Consider the following 17,575-nt stretch of genomic DNA (forward strand, 5'->3'; position numbering starts at 1 on the left):
AACTGTGTCCCCGTGTTCTTGATGAACTCATTTTAAAGTCACCGTCTCGATCCACTGGACTAACTACCTTCATAATTTTAAACACTTCAGTCAGGTCTCCTCTTCATCTCCTTAAGGCTCAGCTCTTTTAATCTTTAATCATAACTCATCCCCTATAGCCCCCCATAATCAGCCCAGTTGCTCTTCTCTGGACCTTCTCTAGTGCTGCTATGTCCTTTTTGTAGCCTGGAGACCAAAACTGCTCCCAGGATCCCAGATGAGGCCTCACCAGTGTGTTATAAAGCTTGAGCAGAACCTCCTGTGACTTGTACTCCATACATTAAGGCGCTATATAACCTGACATTCAGTGAACCTTCTTAATGGCTTCTGAACACTGTCTGGAAGTCGATAGCTTAGAGTCCACTATGACTCCTCAATCCTTCTATAAGGTACTAGCTGTGTAGGCCCATGCTGTATAAAACCCAGGCTCCTAGAAACCATGGATTCTTGCACTTCAATCAGTCAATCACATCGGTTGTGCTTTACCAGCTAAGCGAGGTTCTCTTTGGTTTCGTTTTGCTGATGTGCTCGCCTCGCTTGTCTATTAGCAGCTAAGCGAGGTTCTTTCTTTTCTTGGCGGTTTCACTTTGCCAACAGAGTCACTTTCTTTGAACTTCATGCTGTAGCCTCACACTTCCAGGCTGGACGGACATACTTCAACGCATAGGCATTTATACATAAGATACTCTCGATTTTCTGACCTCCCATTGTGTATTCAAACCTCACATTTTCACTTCATATGTGTAATTCTTTACATGTTCTGACATTAAATTTCATCTGCCACAAATCTGCCCAAGCCTGTCTGCTGCCCAAGTCCTTCTTTGATGATTTAACAAATTCCAGATTATCTGCTAATCCACCTAACTTGCTATCTTCTGCAAACTTAACCAGCTTGTTACTTATATTCCTATGTAAATTATCCATCCATACATCCATTATCCAACCCGCTGAATCCGAACACAGGGTCACGGGGGTCTGCTGGAGCCAATCCCACCCAACACAGGGCACAAGGCAGGAACCAATCCTGGGCAGAGTGCCAACCCACCGCAGTGTAAATCATTTATAGATATTAAAAATAGCAGCAGCAGCCCCCAGCACTGCCCCCTGCTGGTCACCACTCTTAACATCGGCCAATTCTGATGAGGTTCTTCACACCATCACCGTTCCTGTGTCTGAGCCAATTCTGCACCCATCGACACACCACACCCTGAACTCCCAATTCTTTTAGTTTGATGCCCACCCTCTCATGTGGCACCTTATCAAATGCTTTCTGAACGTCCACATCAATAATCTCATCTGCTCCATTCTGGTCGTATCCTTTTGTTGCCTCCTCATAGAATTCCAGCCTGTTAGTAAAACACAACCTCCCTCTTCTGAGCCCACACTGACTGTTCCTAATAACTTCTGTCCTTGCCAGGTGTTGCTCAATCTTATCCTTAATAATTCCTTCCATTCATTTTCCTTTGATGCCCGTTAAGCTTACTGGCCTGTAGTTGCTTGGATCTGCCCGGTCGCCCTTTTTATATAATGGGATGATATTTGACATTTTTCAGTCCTTCAAAATCCCCCCAGTGTGCTGTGACTTCCTAAAAATATGCGTCAAGGGTTTCTATTTGTTCTCAATAAGAACTTGAGTGTAAATATTATCTGGTCCTGGTCTGATTTGTCTGATTTCAGCCTATTTAATCTGAGCAGCTCTTCTCCCTATATAATTTCCAAATCCCTCCTTAAAAGTCCCTGTTACTGCTGGAGGTTATCCACTTCCTCATCTGTGAAGTCCTCTAAGTTTACATCCATCCATCATCCAACCCGCTATATCCTAACTACAGGGTCCTGGGGGTCTGCTGGAGCCAATCCCAGCCAACACAGGGCGCAAGGCAGGAAACAAGCCCACTGCAGGGCACACACCAAGGACAATTTAGAATCGCCAATTCACCTAACCTGCATGTCTTTGGACTGTGGGAGGAAACCCACGCAGACACAGGGAGAACATACAAACTCCACACAGGGAGGACCCTGGAAGTGAACCCGGGTCTCCTAACTGCGAGGCAGCAGCGCTACCCACTGCGCCACCGTGCCACCCTCTAAGTTTACATCCATCCATCCATTTTCCAACCCGCTGAATCCGAACACAGGGTCACGGGGGTCTGCTGGAGCCAATCCCAGCCAACACAGGGAACAAGGCAGGAACCAATCCCGGGCAGGGTGCCAACCCACCACAGTCTAAGTTTACAGCGTCCATTATTTCACTATCTGTATGTTTTAATTCCCCTTTGCTACTCCCGATGCACTCCTTGACTCATCTTGTAATGCTAAAACTGCTTCAAACTTGACTGCTTAATCGCTGTTTCTGAAGGCTTCTGTCATTGCATTGACTGATAACATGAAGAGTCAGTCGAATTGATTGGGAAAGGCGCTATATAAAATAAAGATTGATTGCCAAGGGTGTTTTGTAAGTGTCCATTGCTTAAGTTTTATGGATGGACTCAAAAGTGCTGTGCCTCGTAAAATGTACAGTGAGTGATTGATTGGGAAAGGCGCTATATCAAATAAATCTCCTTCATGCTGCACCAGTCTCTGAGGACTTCTTCTTCTCCTCCTCCTCCTCCTCCTACTTCTTTGTTTTTTTACAAAGCTCTCTTCTGCAGCACGCGGCGAGGCGGCACGTCGTTAACAAGTCGCTGCGCTGAAGCCTCCTGACGTCTGACTTGTTCTTCTGTGTTTTATTGCAATGCTAACATGAACTCCTCGTGCGCGGCCGGCTTGTTCCTTTCTCTTTCTGTTAATGTTAAGTGTAAGCACATGTGTGACTTTGGACGGAGTCGGCGCTTCTGTTTTTCCTGGCAGCTCCTCCCGTCGTCAGCAGACGAAGCCCCCCGGGCTTAGTGTTTGTTGGTTTCCATGGCCACCATTAGGGTCCTCTGTAATGGTTTGCAGATTTCAGTTCTGCGGCCCAGAAACCAAAGTGCCTGCCTGCTTTTTTTTTTTTGTCACGGGGTGGGCAGCGATAGAAGCTCAGTGCTGCCCTCGTGTGACCGGACTGAACATTGCTAGGCTTCAGTGCCTGCTGCTCACTTCCACAGCCTGGCCCCTTGGGTTTGACATCTTTATCAATTGTCCGCTCTTCTGCCAGCCGCCGTCTACTAAAATGAGCTTAATGGGAAAGGCGCTATATAGAGTGCCATATCTCTCTTAAAACATACAAGGGTGAGGCTTATGAAGAAAAGTGCAGTAAGAATCTTGGGCGCTGTGCAAACTTCTGCAAGAAAAGTGCTATAAAATGGAGGTTACTAGACGTCCTGCAGTCCGGGGTCATCTAAAGTCAGATTGCACCGTAAGTCCAGTATGGTAGCGTTTGGTGGGACAGATGCGGTATAAATGCTGATTTCTTTACAAAATCCTCTGTCAGGGTGGCCGATTAGGGAAGGTGCTAAATAAGGGGGGCCAGACGGTACAAAAGGGTCCACTAGGAGTGTGACAGAGCTGTCTGTGAAGGAAAGGTGCTATAAAAAGAAAAACAGTTTTGTGGTGCTGCTTGATGGATTCAGTCTAATACAAAAGCAGCCATAGTATAATTATGGTAGTGGTCGGTAGGAAAGGCGCTATATAAAGAGAGACAGCTCTGTAATACATTGTGTCTGTTAGGTAAAGACACTTTAAAAAAGGAGAGGATGGGAGCAGGCACTGATTACATGACGTACCACCTGGATTGGGACCCAAGTGTAGCGGGTGCCACCTCAGTACCACACTAGAAGAACTGTGAGGAGGTTTGTTTTTTTTTTTTACAGTGGCTGGAGTGCCAACCCTACTGCCAACCCCCAAGTTGTAGGACCTGCTTGCAGGTTAATGTCACACCCAGGAGGGAGCAACTGCAGGTTAAGGGGTCTGCCTCGCTCAAGGGCCCAACGGAGTAGAGTCGCTTTTGCCATTTACAGGATTCGAACCGAGACCCCTAACCTCAGAGCCACCACTCTGACCGACATTTAAAAAGGGAGAATGTTCAATAAAATGCGGTGTGGTTAGGGTTTATAGGTGAGGACACTACAGAAAGGCTGATTGCAAAATACTGTGTAGTGAAGTTCTGTAGATAAGGGTCCTACATAAAGGTCTAGAAAATGCTTTGTGATAGCGTTTGATAGATGAAGGGGTTACATAATGCTTGACTGCACTCTAAAAAAAAAAAAAAAAAAAAAGTTCTGCAATAGTGTTTGGTAAAGGCGCTATATAAAGGGTATTTGTGCTGTGAATTGCTCTGTTGTACGGTTTTATAACTAAGTGTGTTATATAAAGGTTGACTGTGTTACAGTATAAAAGGCTTTGTGGTGAAGTGCTATACATGTAGCATACACACACACACACATTACATATATATATATGTGTGTGTATATATGTATATATATGTATATATGTATATATATGTATGTAATGGCCAGTTTGGCCCATTCCTCTTTGCAGCACCTCTCAAGCTCCATCAGGTTGGATGGGAAGCGTCGGTGCACAGCCATTTTAAGATGTCTCCAGAGATGTTCAATCAGATTCAAGTCTGGGCTCTGGCTGGGCCACTCAAGGACATTCACAGAGTTGTCCTGAAGCCACTCCTTTGATATCTTGACTGTGTGCTTAGGGTCGTTGTCCTGCTGAAAGATGAACTGTCGCCCAGTCTGAGGTCAAGAAGCGCTCTGGAGCAGGTTTTCATCCTGGATGTCTCTGTACATTGCTGCAGTCATCTTTCCCTTTATCCTGACTAGTCTCCCAGTCCCCACAGCATGATGCTGCCAACACCATGCTTCACTGTAGGGATGGTATTGGCCTGGTGATGAGCGGTGCCTGGTTTCCTCCAAACGTGACGCCTGGCATTCACACCAAAGAGCTCAATCTTTGTCTCATCAGAGCAGAGAATTTTCTTTCTCATGGTCTGAGAGTCCTTCAGGTGCCTTTTGGCAAACTCCAGGTGGGCTGCCATGTGCCTTTTACTAAGGAGTGGCTTCTGTCTGGCCACTCTACCATACAGGCCTGATTGGTGGATTGCTGCAGAGATGGTTGTCCTTCTGGAAGGTTCTCCTCTCTCCACATAGGGCCTCTGGAGCTCTGACAGAGTGACCATCGGGTTCTTGGTCACCTCCCTGACTAAGGCCCTTCTCCCCCAATCGCTCAGTTTAGATGGCCGGCCAGCTCTAGGAAGAGTCCTGGTGATTTCAAACTTCTTCCACTTACGGATGATGGAGGCCACTGTGCTCATTGGGACCTTCAAAGCAGCAGAAATTTTTCTGTAACCTTCCCCAGATTTGTGCCTCGAGACAATCCTGTCTCAGAGGTCTACAGACAATTCCTTTGACTTCATGCTTGGTTTGTGCTCTGACATGAACTGTCAACTGTGGGACCTTCTATAGACAGGTGTGTGCCTTTCCAAATCATGTCCAGTCAACTGAATTTACCACAAGTGGACTCCAATGAAGCTGCAGAAACATCTCAAGGATGATCAGGGGAAACAGGATGCACCTGAGCTCAATTTTGAGCTTCACAGCAAAGGCTGTGAATACTTATGTACATGTGCTTTCTCAATTTTTTTTTTTTTAATAAATTTGCAAAAATCTCATGTAAACTTTTTTCACGTTGTCATTATGGGGTGTTGTGTGTAGAATTCTGAGGAAAAAAATGAATTTAATCCATTTTGGAATAAGGCTGTAACATAAGAAAATGTGGAAAAAGTGATGCGCTGTGAATACTTTCCGGATGCTCTCTCTCTCTCTATCTATCTATCTATCTATCTCTCTATCTATCTATCTATCTATCTATCTATCTATCTATCTATCTATCTATCTATCTATCTATCTATCTATCTATCTATCTATCTATCTATCTATCTATCTATCTATCTATCTATCTATTATATAGTGCCTTTCATGCTTGTTTGTTTCACTAGTAGCTGAGCTGTCCCATTCATTTCTGTGGACTTCATAAGCCTTCCGTGTCTTTCTGTCACATGTCCCCCCCCTATATAGCCCCTTTCCATTAGTTGTCTCCCTGTCCCATCTTACCTGTGCTCATACAGTAATTAAGTATTATGCAAATCCTCCGCTTAATAATAATAATTCATTACATTTATATAGCGCTTTTCTCAGTTCTCAAAAGCGAACCCACAATCTTCCACAGTCTCCTTACTGCAAAGCAGCAGCACTACCACTGCGCCACCTGTGGCTTATGCTGCCCACTTAGGATCTGCCAGTCACTGTCAGCACAATTGTCAGCGGAATAAAATTCAAAAACTGAATCACGAGCTTCTTGTTTGATAGAGAATTAACCGTGAGGTGGTGCCCCCCCCCCCCCCCCCCCCCCCCCATTAACAAGGGTCTTGGCGTTCCGTGTGCCTCTCCTTCATTAAGCTAAATGACCCCTAATGGGCTGCAATTACACAAAGTGCCTCTCTGGATGGCGTTTGCTTTTTATGACCCAAACCGCTGCCATTTATCGACTTGATTAGGCCATTCGCATCTGCTCCATGGGAGGGGGGCTCGGCCTGCTTATTTCTCATCCTAATGGGCTTATCTGGAGCGTTGAGGGCGATGAAGACACAGCGCAGGGCGATTTAGCTGAATAAGCCGGTGACCCACGTCACCCTCTACCTGCCCCAGGGTGAAGGGTGCCCCAGTCGGCCACTTTCCCCTTTTTCATTTATAAGACTTCACCGTCTGCTCATCACAGCTTTGTTGTCCCTTTATTAGTGGACCCCCATTACACCACCCTCTCATTTTTTTTCCCTCTTCTTAGTTAAATCTTGCAGTTTTTGTATTTTGCATTGCTGCCTTTTAATGGTGTCTCCTGCGAAAGGCACTATATGATTGGAGTATCGAGCTGCAGGTTTAACATCTTACATCATGAAAATGCTGGTAAAGTCTTGTATTGTCCCCATCTTGTAATCAAGCTGGAGACGGCGCCGGACCCCCTGCAGTCGTACTGGGGTCACCGACTCCATTGTCTGTCTGCCGAGTACCACATGCTGCTAGGCTGGGCTCCCTCCTCTCGCAGACTCAGGAATGGAAAAGAAGCGTTTAGTTTTTATTTCTGTTTTAGTTTCCCCTCTGTTGTGTCTCCTCATTTTTTTTTATTTTTAGAATACAGACCCCTGATCTGGACCCTTCTTCTCCTGCCCGTGCTGTGTGCAGGTGCCTTACTGCCCTTTACAGTCAAGTCCATTAACGGGCCGCCTTTGTTTCTTTGTTTTCCACAGGCGCTGCTGGACTCTGCACAGCGAGGGGAAGCCATGGAGGGCGACTGTCTGAGCTGCATCAAGTACCTCATGTTTATCTTCAACTTCTTCATCTTTGTAAGTATAGCACTCCCCAAAGTCCGTTATGTGCCACTGCTGCCCTCTGTGTGCCAGGAGCTAGAGTGGCAGCCATGTGGATGGCCAAATCACCCAGTGTGCTGTGAAGCAGAAGCCACAGGGGAGGAGGAGTTATGATGATGGGGCGGAGTAATGTGACGACGGGTGAAGCAGTTTGGGGAGAGTAGGTTCGGGGCGTGGCAGTGAGGTAAAGGGGCGGGGCACAGTGGGGCATCAAAATTGATTTACAGGTCAGCAGACTGTCTATCCCTCTGCCATCAGGGTCCTGTCCTGGAATGCTGTGTGTTAGTTTGGCCCCAAGAGGGGCGAGGATTTATACAGATTGTCCCAAATATTAAGTTGTTTTTAACATTTAAAGCATTAAGGAAGCACTGAATCAAAAAAATACACACACGCTTTCCATGACCTGGCAGGTTTGCTCACATTCAAAGTATCAGGCAATGACATTCACACTCCGCACGAACCTGCTGTGTGGCATCTCGTGTGAAGCCCTGCCTCTCAGATGAGGGCACAGATGAAAAATAAGTAAAATGAGGACTCGGAAAAACAAAGGTGAGAATAGAGAAACCCATGCGATTCCTCTGAGCCACCACTAAGGGGAGCTGGTGAGGCTCATTTAAAGCCCTTTGTTGTACTGAGTGCTGTGAAGCAGAAGCCACTGATGTGTGTTGGGGAGGAGTTATGAGTGGGGTTGGGCAGTATGGGGGGGGGCATAGCAGTGCATCAAGTGGTGGAGCAGAGTAAGGGGGGGGGGGGGGCAGCAGACTGCTCTTCTGTAGTAAGGATCCTGTCCTGGAATGCTCTGTGCAATTCTATCTCCAAAAAAGGGCGTGACTTTATGCAAATTGTGCCAAATATTTCACCAATAGTATCATGGCTGACATACTGAGAAAAGCGCTATATAAATGTAATGAATTATATTATTATTATTTAAAACACTAAAAATAAATTGGATTGAAAACCCCACACGGTTCTTCCCATGAGCTGGCAGTTTTGCCCAAATACAGAGCAGCTAGCAATTGCATTCACCACTCTTCTCACACCCGTCCTGTGGCATCACGTGTGAAGTTACAGAATGCAGCTGAACTGAAAAGTGAGTCACCACCAGGGGGAGCTGTGAAACACCAGTAACTCACCACTGAGGCTTATTTGAAGCACCTCTATTTTTCCCAGTCGGCCAAAACACATGGGGTGAACAAGCCCCCCGAAACCCATCCAGTCTTCGATTCCATGCACATGAAATTCCATGGGGTATTTTTTGATTTAATTTGCATCTGCCACACCCTCTGGATGAATGAGTTGTGTCCCATTATTGGAACCATAAAAATTTGGTCAGCCTAGCTGGGTTATGGTGACCTAGTTATGGTGTTTGGGCGGGGTCGGGAAGGAGGAGTATGATGCAGGGGCGTGGCAGTGTGATAAAGGGGCGGGGCATGGCGGAGCATCAACATTTTCTTTTACAGGTCAGCAGACTGTCTGTTCCTCTGCCACCAGGGTCCTGTCCTGGAATGCTGTGTGTTAGTTTGGCCCCAAAAGGGGTGGGGATTTGTGCAAATTGTCCCAAATATTATCTCATTTGTAACATTTAAAACATTAAGGAAGCAATGAATCAAAAAAAAATGCATACACACTTTCCATGACCTGGCAGGTTTGCCCACATTCAAAGTATATGGCCATGACATTCACACTCCACATGAACCTACTGTGTGGCATCCCATGTGAAGCTGTCCAGTCAGATGAGGGCACAGACAAAAAATAAGTAAAATGAGGACTTGTAAAAACAAAGGTGAGAATAGAGAAACCCACGTGAGTCCTCTGAGCCATCACTAGGGGGAGCTGGTGAGGCTCATTTAAAGGCCCTCATTGTACTGAGTGCTGTGAAGCAGAAGCCACTGATGTTTGTTGGGGAGGAGTTATGGGTGGGGTGGGGCAGTATGGGGGGGCATCGGGGGGGGGGGGGGCAGCAGACTCTTCTTCTGCAGTCCAGGTCCTGTTCTGGAATGCTCTGTGCAATTATATCTCAAAGAGGGGCGGGGCTTTATGCAAATTGGACCACTTATTTCACCAATAGTATCATGGCTGACATTTAAAACATTAAAATAGATTGGACGGAAAAAGCCACACAATTCTTCCCATGAGCTGGCAGTACAGCTAGCAATTACATTCACACTCATGGCAGCCTGTACCTGTGGCATCACGTGTGAAGTTACAGTATGCAGTCAGATGAGGGGGCACTGTGCGAACAATAAGCAAAATGTGGACTCTGGCAAAACAAAGGTGAGAATTGAAAAGTGAGTCACCACCAGGGGGAGCTGAGAAACACCAGTGACTCACCACTGAGACTCATTTGAAGCACCTCTGTTTGTCCCAAACGCAAAACTCAGGGAGGGAACAAGCCCCCCAGACCTCCCCAAGTCTTCGATTTCATGTACATGAAACTCCATGGGGTATTTTTTGATTTCATTTGCATCTGCCACACCATCCCATTATTAGAACCATACAAATCTGGTCAGCCTAGCTGGGGGGGCAGGAGTAATGGTGTTTGGGTGGTGGGGGGAGAAGGAGTAAGATGCAGGTGGGGGGGCAGTATGTGGAGATTGTGATCGGGGCGTGGTATTGCTATTAGGGGCGGGGCTCAGAGGGGCGTGACCATCCAGCAATTATCCAACCCGCTATATCCTAACTACAGGGTCACGGGGATCTGCTGGAGCCAATCCCAGCCAACACAGGGTGCAAGGAAACAAACCCCAGGCAGGGCGCCAGCCCACCGTAGGGCACACACCCACACCAAGCACACACTAGGGACAATTTGGGATTGCCAATGCACCTAACCTGCATGTCTTTGGATTGTGACCATCAAATCAAGTTTCCACTGGGTGGCGGTCAGGGTCCCGTCGAGAAGGTCCTTGCTGCAGAATGTGGAATAAGGGCATACCTGAACAAAGGCGGGGTGAAGCATTTAGTGACCCCAGCAGTATTTGAGTCCTACCAAACTCCATGTTGGACCACAAAGACATGACCTACACACAAATGATGAAAACTGCATGCTTCTGTAACTTGGTTTACTCAATAGTCGTCATTATTTGAGTCTTCCACAACCCTATCCCTAACCATAGTGTTACTAGAATGGGGGCACAGACCAAAAATAAGTAAAGTGAACACTCAAAAAACAAAGGTGAGAATTAAGAAATGCAGGTAGATTCTTCTGAGTTGCCACAAGGGGGAGAAGATCAACACCAGTGATTTGCTGGTGTTGCCTGTGCATAATGGGTGGAGTTAAACATGCATCCCGTGTTTAGCCACGCCCCCTTCCACAGGCTGAAGGAAGGGAGTGGCTTTTCTGGAATGCTTACCCAAAAAGGGGCGGGTTGTATGCAAATTAGCGTCAGCAATATGCTAATAGTATCATTTCTTACATTTAAAAATTTAAGAAGGTGTTGGATAGGAAAAATGCACACACCTCCCATAACCAGATAGGTTTACTCAAATACAGAGCAGCTGGCCGTTACGCTCACATTCGGCATGAGCCTGTCCTGTGGCATCACGTGTGCCCGGGAGTGGAGCTATGCAGTTAGAAACCAAACTAAGTGAAAATCGAAAGGGAGAGTGGAGAAACCCTCCTGTAAGTTACCACTAGGGGGAGCTGAGCAACACCACGAACTTGCTAGTGATGTATTGAAGCAGCTCTGTTTGCTTAAGCCGGCCGAACTGTGAAGGTTGGAACCATTGAAAGCTGGGGAACAGTTATGGGGATTCAACCTGGGGGGAGTTGGTGGGGGGGGGGAGGGGGGGTAATTTAATGACAGTTGGGACAGTATGGGGAGACACGAGTCTATAGTATGACCGCTCGTGTATTCAGCTATGCAGTCACAAAGCAAACTAAGTGAAAATCCAAAGGGAGAATAGAGAAACCGTTCTGTGAATCACCACTAGGGGGAGCTAAGCAACACCATTGACTTGCCATTGAGGCTCATTTGAAGCTCCTCTGTGTGTGTGTGTGTGGTGAGCTCAGTGGTTCCACTCACTAAAAAAGTTTGCCATTGGGAGAAAGAGGTCATGTGACACCATCCAGGACCCCAAGACATCCATGACTGGATTATGCCATAAGTTTGACACCTTCCTGCCTCAATTTGGTTTATATAGCACCTTTATTTTCACCTTGTACATACTGCATACTAGGCAGAGGTCATGAAACCAATGAGAAACATAAATTTAGAGAGTTTAAGAAGCAAGCGGTCAGTAATAAACAAAAGAAAAGGAATTTGAGGAAAGCCAAGATGGTCAGTCAGCTCCAGTGCTGCTCACAATAGATCCGCAGTAATGAAAACCCCGGGACTTGTGAAGACCACCCATGGAGTGGCTTGTTGTTTTCCATGTTTTGTGGAGCGTCCCCGTGGTCTCAGCCTGAGTTTCAGCGCCTGACGTATTCATCTGTAGGCTCGATTGCTGCAATTATTGGAACAAAGAAACGCAAAACAAAAAGCCCTGGAAGTATTTTTAGATGGCAAATTAGAGGACACTCTGCCAGAGACCGCTGAGAATGCGGAGAGGCCTCAGGCGTCCGACCTGGCCACGACTTGAACTCCTTGTCTGCTGACTTCACTGAGGCTCACATGAGGCTTGGGGGGGCAGTAGAAGAGCGACTTTTAAACCGATCTCCACTTTGTAAACATGTGCTCTACAGATCAGGAAAGCTTGGGTTGTTGCTGCTGCTTTAAGATGTGTTGGTGAGGCCAGCAGGGGGCGCTTTGCCCTGCGATCTATGAGTGGACCCCAATACCTCAGTGCAGTGACAGGGAAGCCATGCAGTAAAAATGGCACCTGTGGTAATTAGAGATCCCTGGGCATCTTTCAAAAAAGCATAGGGTGCATCCTGATGTCGTGGCTAAAGCTGACCACCATGACTTGGTCTGTCTGGCCCCCTAATCATCCTCTGCCTTGTATTGTCTAACCATCTCTCTGTCCCCGTCACTACCTCATAGCTAATCTGTGATGAGCGCAGTGGTGTGAGAATGACTGCCATCGAAGCATCCCGGTAAATGCTGCACTGCCTATGTAAAGCACTTTGAGTAGTTAGAAAGAGTGCCATATACAAGTAATTAAATAATCATTCAGTATAAAAAGGCGCTATAAAATACCTAGATTGCTGTGTAGAGCTCTTGTGATGATCCTCTCTATGGTGAAGATTAAACACTTTGTAAAGTTTGTAAATGTCCCACTGTAAAAGCAAACCATAAAGCAGTAAGACAGTGAGAACATTATGCAAGGCACTATATACAATAACAGTGCTTTGGGAAGCTTATTTTTATAACAAACAGCTAGAAAGACAATCAGCTCAATTATAATTGAATCCACCTTAATAAAAGGATAAGTGTCTGTGTGTGTGTGTGTGTGTCCATCCGATTGCAATGTCTCTGTCACTTCAGGTTCCTACTAAATTCAAGATCCTCATGAATTCCCAATTTCTAATTCCTAATTACTAATTCATAATTCCTAACTGTCCATCCATCCATTATCCAACCCGCTATATCAGAAACTACAGGGTCACGGGGGTCTGCAGGAGCCAATCCCAGCCAACACAGGGCGCAAGGCAGGAAACAAACCCCAGGCAGGGTGCCAGCCCACCGCATTGGCACACACCCACACCAAGCACACACTACGGACAATTTACAATCGCCCATGCACCTAACCTGCATGTCTTTGGACTGTCGGAGGAAACCCATGCAGACACGGGATAATTCCTAACTTCTAATTCCAAATTTCTAATTGCTAATTCATAATTCAGGTTCCTCATGAATTCACAATTCCTAATTGCTAATTCCTAACTGCTAATTCCAAATTGCTAATTCATAATTCAGGTTCCTCGTGAGGCGGCACGGTGGCGCAGTGATAGCGCTGCTGCCTCGCAGTTAGGAGACCCAGGTTCACTTCCCGGGTCCACCCTGTGTGGAGTTTGCATGTTCTCCCCGTGTCTACGTGGGTTTCCTCCGGGCGCTCCGGTTTCCTCCCACAGTCCAAAGACATGCAGGTTAGGTGGATTGGTGATTTTATTTATTTTTTTTTTTTTTCATGTTTTGCTATATATTTTTATTTTATTAATTTTCATTGTAATCATTCCATACAAACAGATCCATTTATAACCCAACAAATTTGAAAACAAATCAAACCCCATCCCTGAGAAGGAGAGCTTAGCTAAAGGAAAATTTCTTTAAGCTTTTTAATAAGGCAACATTAGACAAAAGAAGGGGAGAAGTAAATATCTATATAAATAAGAGATGGAGAAGGGAGTTAAATACAATAATAGTTAATTCTCTTATTCTAAAATAATATTGATTAAATCCTGCCAAGTTTTGAAAAAATTTTGTACAGATCCTCTCACTGAAAATTTGATTTTTTCCAATTTCAAATAATATAAAACATCAGTTTCCCACTGACTTATAAGAGGAGAATTAGGATTCTTCCAATTTAACAAAATAAGTCTGCGTGCCAAGAGTGTAGTGAATGCAATCACCGTTTGTTTGTCCTTCTCCAATTCAAGTCCATCTGGAAGGACACCAAACACAGCTGTTAGTGGGTTAGGAGGGATTGTGATACTAAGGCTGTCTGAGAGGCACTTAAAAATTTTTGTCCAAAATGATGTTAGTTTGGTGCAGGCCCAGAACATGTGACCCAGTGAGGCAGGAGCTTGGTTGCAGCGCTCGCAGGTTGGATCCTGGCCTGGAAACATTTTGGACAGTTTTTAAGCGAGACAGATGAGCTCGATATATAATTTTTAGTTGAATAATTCTATGCTTTGCGCATATAGAACTCGAGTGAATTCTCTGCTTTGCTACCTTCCACTCCTTTTCTGATATATTGATTAAGAGATCTTCTTCCCAATGTCCTCTTGGATCTTTGAAAGGTAGGGACTCTAATAAGATTTTATATATTGCGGAAATAGTGTTTGTTTCCTCGGAATTGAGCAGTATTTTTTCCAGCATTGTGGAGGGTGCAAGGTGGGGGAAATCGGGCAATTTCTGTTTAACAAAATTTCTAATTTGAAGATAGTAAAAGAAATGTGTAGCTGGGAGGTTAAATTTTGAACGTAATTGTTCAAAAGATGTAAATATGTTGTCTATATAAAGATCTCTGAGCATTTTAATCCCAAAACTTTTCCAGGTATTAAAAACTGGATATACTTGCGAAGGTTGAAAGAGGTGGTTCCCTTGGTGATTTTAAATTGGCCCTAGTGTGTGCTTGGTGTGTGGGTGTGTTTGTGTGTGTCCTGCAGTGGGTTGGCACCCTGCCCGGGATTGGTTCCCTGCCTTGTGCCCTGTGTTGGCTGGGATTGGCTCCTGCAGACCCCCGTGACCCTGTGTTCGGATTCAGCGGGTTGGAAAATGGATGGATGGATGGTTCCTCGTGAATTCACAATTCATAATTCCTAACTGCTCATTTCTAATTCCTAATTGCAAATTCATAATTCCATCCATCCATCCATCCATCCATTTTCCAACCGCTGAATCCGAACACAGGGTCACGGGGGTCTGCTGGAGCCAATCCCAGCCAATACAGGCCGCAAAGCAGGAACCAATCCTGGGCAGGGCACCAACCCACCACAGTAATTCATAATTCTTAAATGCTAATTCCTAATTTCTAATTCCTAATTCCTAACTGCTAATTTCTAATTCCTAATTGCTAATTCATAACGTTTAATCCCTAAATGCTAATCCCTAATTGCTCATTCATAATTCAGGTTCCTCCTAAAGTGAAGAGCATTTGCATGTGCCAGCTCGGGTGCCATACAGATTTGTAATTGGCACAGGTGGCCAACTACTCTTTCTTCTTTTTTTTTTGTCTTTCAGATGGGTGGATCCTGCCTGCTGGGAATCGGGATCTGGGTGTTGGTGGACCCTACAGGCTTTCGGGAGATTGTCGCCGCCAACCCACTTATCTTCACCGGGGCCTACATTATCCTGGCCATGGGCAGCCTGCTGTTCCTTTTGGGCTTCCTGGGTTGCTATGGTGCCGTCCGTGAGAAGAAGTGCCTGCTGCTTTTTGTAAGTTCTGCCTCTTGTGATTTGTGTGTCTATGTCACGAACGAGAGAACCCAAAATGTGGCAGTTGGCATCATCACTGGCACCAAGATGGGCACATGTTAGATGAGGGTGTATTTTTTTTTTCATTTACTTTAAGTGCATACACAAGATAAATAAAAGATAAGGCAACCAGGGGCACCAAGTGGGTGATGCGCATATATTGAAGAATAATTGAACCCTGATAAACAACAGGGCAATTAAATGAGCGACGTCTTTTCAGAAGTGAGTCCACAACAAGACTGTCATTCAGATGTACTCGTGGCCATTATATGGATTCCATCCCAGAAAGGAAGGGGTTTCTTGCAGAAGTGGGCGTGGCTTCGCAAATCACCAAGTCTTGGAGCCTCTGGTGTGCCAAAAAAAAAAATGGAGAGGATGTGAATGACAGCGCCCCCTCACTTCCTGGACTGGAATTACAGTCAGTGCACAAGCCACTTTGAATGCCCCCTAAACATATCCCTACAAAAAAAATAACTGCTGGTTTTCTTTGGCATCATTTATCAATAATTGTGAACTTCATTAAAATAAATCTCTCCTTCTAGTCGACATAAAATGCAGACATAAATGTGAATATAAAAATCGCTTTATAGTCCATTTAAATTACTAGTTTACAGATAACATGGGTAATGCTACGAGTCAAAAGGTCAAACAGCAGCAGTCTGCCATTAATGCCATAGAAAGGGTTATATGATTGGCAGGGGGTGATTGGGGGCAGCAAACACACTGGCCGGAGCCGAACGGGGGCATTCATGATGCCTGATGGCCAGTGTGGGGCGTCCATCTTCTGTCATTTGAGAGGCTCGTCTTTCACATTCTTATTTTTTTTTATTTGTGTTCTTTTTTTTTCCCAGTTCTTCATGCTCATTCTCATCATCTTCCTGGCAGAACTGGCGGCTGGAATCCTCGCCTTTATCTTCCGGGAAAACGTAAGTGACGCCTCTCTGTTGCTTTCATTTCAAACAAGGAGCCACGCCGAGCTGAATTCGCGCGGTGAACGTCTTTGTGCGCATCACGCAGTTCAGGCATGGAGTAGAAAGGGGCTGAGGGAGTCACCCTCGCCAGTTACGGATTAGTGTTGTCACCGGGTGACCCCGAGCGAGTCAATTCACGTATCTGTGTATCTGTGAAAAATGAAAGAAATGGAACCAACTGGATCTCAAATGTTGTAAAATGTAAGTAAATGTTAAAAGTCCAGTGCCTGTAGTCCTTCACTTGGCCACTAGGTGGTCCTCATTATACAGCATGGCAGACATTTACAGTCAGGTCTGCGGTTTTCTCGCCCAGTTGAGCTATTTCTCGATCATCATCATTAACCGCAGGAAAAATTGATTTTTGTGCGTTGGGTCTTTCTGGGCTTCTTTAAAAAAAAAAACAGGGCGTTTTGAGGTATTTTTCAACAAATAAATCCCCCCTGCAAACCCCCCTATCCCCCAAACGAATGAATTTTTACTGTTTTTTTTATCCATCTATCGGAGTGGTGGCTCTGAGGCTAGGAATCTGCGCTGCCTGAGTGATTCCAGTCCATTGGGCCCTTAACCTGCAATTGCTCTGTCCTGAGTGTGACGTTAATCTTCACGAGCCCTGCAATTGGGTCCACCCAACTTACAGGGGGCAACTTTGGGGTTTGGTGGCAGGACTGGCACACCAGTCACCATAGAAAATCCTCACAATATTCCAGTGTGGTGCTGAGGTGTCACCCGTTGCATGGCTGCACTTGGGTCCTAATCGGGATCCTGAGGTGGTTTGTCGTGTGTGCCAGCGCAGGTTCCTAACCTCCTCTCTCTCTTTTATCTATCTGGCACCCCTTACCCTGCTTTCTGTACTTGTTTTATGTTCTTTTCCCCCATGTTGCATGGTGGTGTATACCCATTTTATTATAGAAATATCTAAGAGGGGACACCCTCCCAACTCAGGCTTTGGTATGTACGTGACCCTCTCATTCTGAAACAGACCACCCCCCTCTCAACGGTTTCTTGGGTGTCATTTTGCCAGAGCCGTAGCGTGGCAAAACGACGCCTGGTGCCGAAAAAGAAAGTAAGCCCCTCTATTTCAATCAAACATGCATAAAACAAATTCTGCGGTGGGCTGGCGTCCTGCCCGGGTTTTGTTTCCT

At 45.7% G+C, this 17,575-nt stretch overlaps 1 protein-coding gene across 1 annotated transcript in view; it reads left to right on the forward strand.

Moving 5' to 3' along the window:
* The window catches only part of tspan18a (tetraspanin 18a), a 141,182-nt gene that overhangs the window by 94,689 nt on the left and 28,918 nt on the right, over nt 1-17,575 (forward strand). Inside the window, exons 2-4 of the mRNA XM_028796064.2 lie at nt 7,268-7,363; nt 15,229-15,423; nt 16,314-16,388. Coding sequence (XP_028651897.2) covers nt 7,301-7,363; nt 15,229-15,423; nt 16,314-16,388 — 333 coding nt within the window. The 5' untranslated portion in view covers nt 7,268-7,300. The remainder of the gene's footprint in view (nt 1-7,267; nt 7,364-15,228; nt 15,424-16,313; nt 16,389-17,575) is intronic.

The sequence above is a fragment of the Erpetoichthys calabaricus genome, chromosome 2 (genome assembly GCF_900747795.2).
Source record: "Erpetoichthys calabaricus chromosome 2, fErpCal1.3, whole genome shotgun sequence".
Lineage (NCBI taxonomy): Eukaryota > Metazoa > Chordata > Cladistia > Polypteriformes > Polypteridae > Erpetoichthys > Erpetoichthys calabaricus.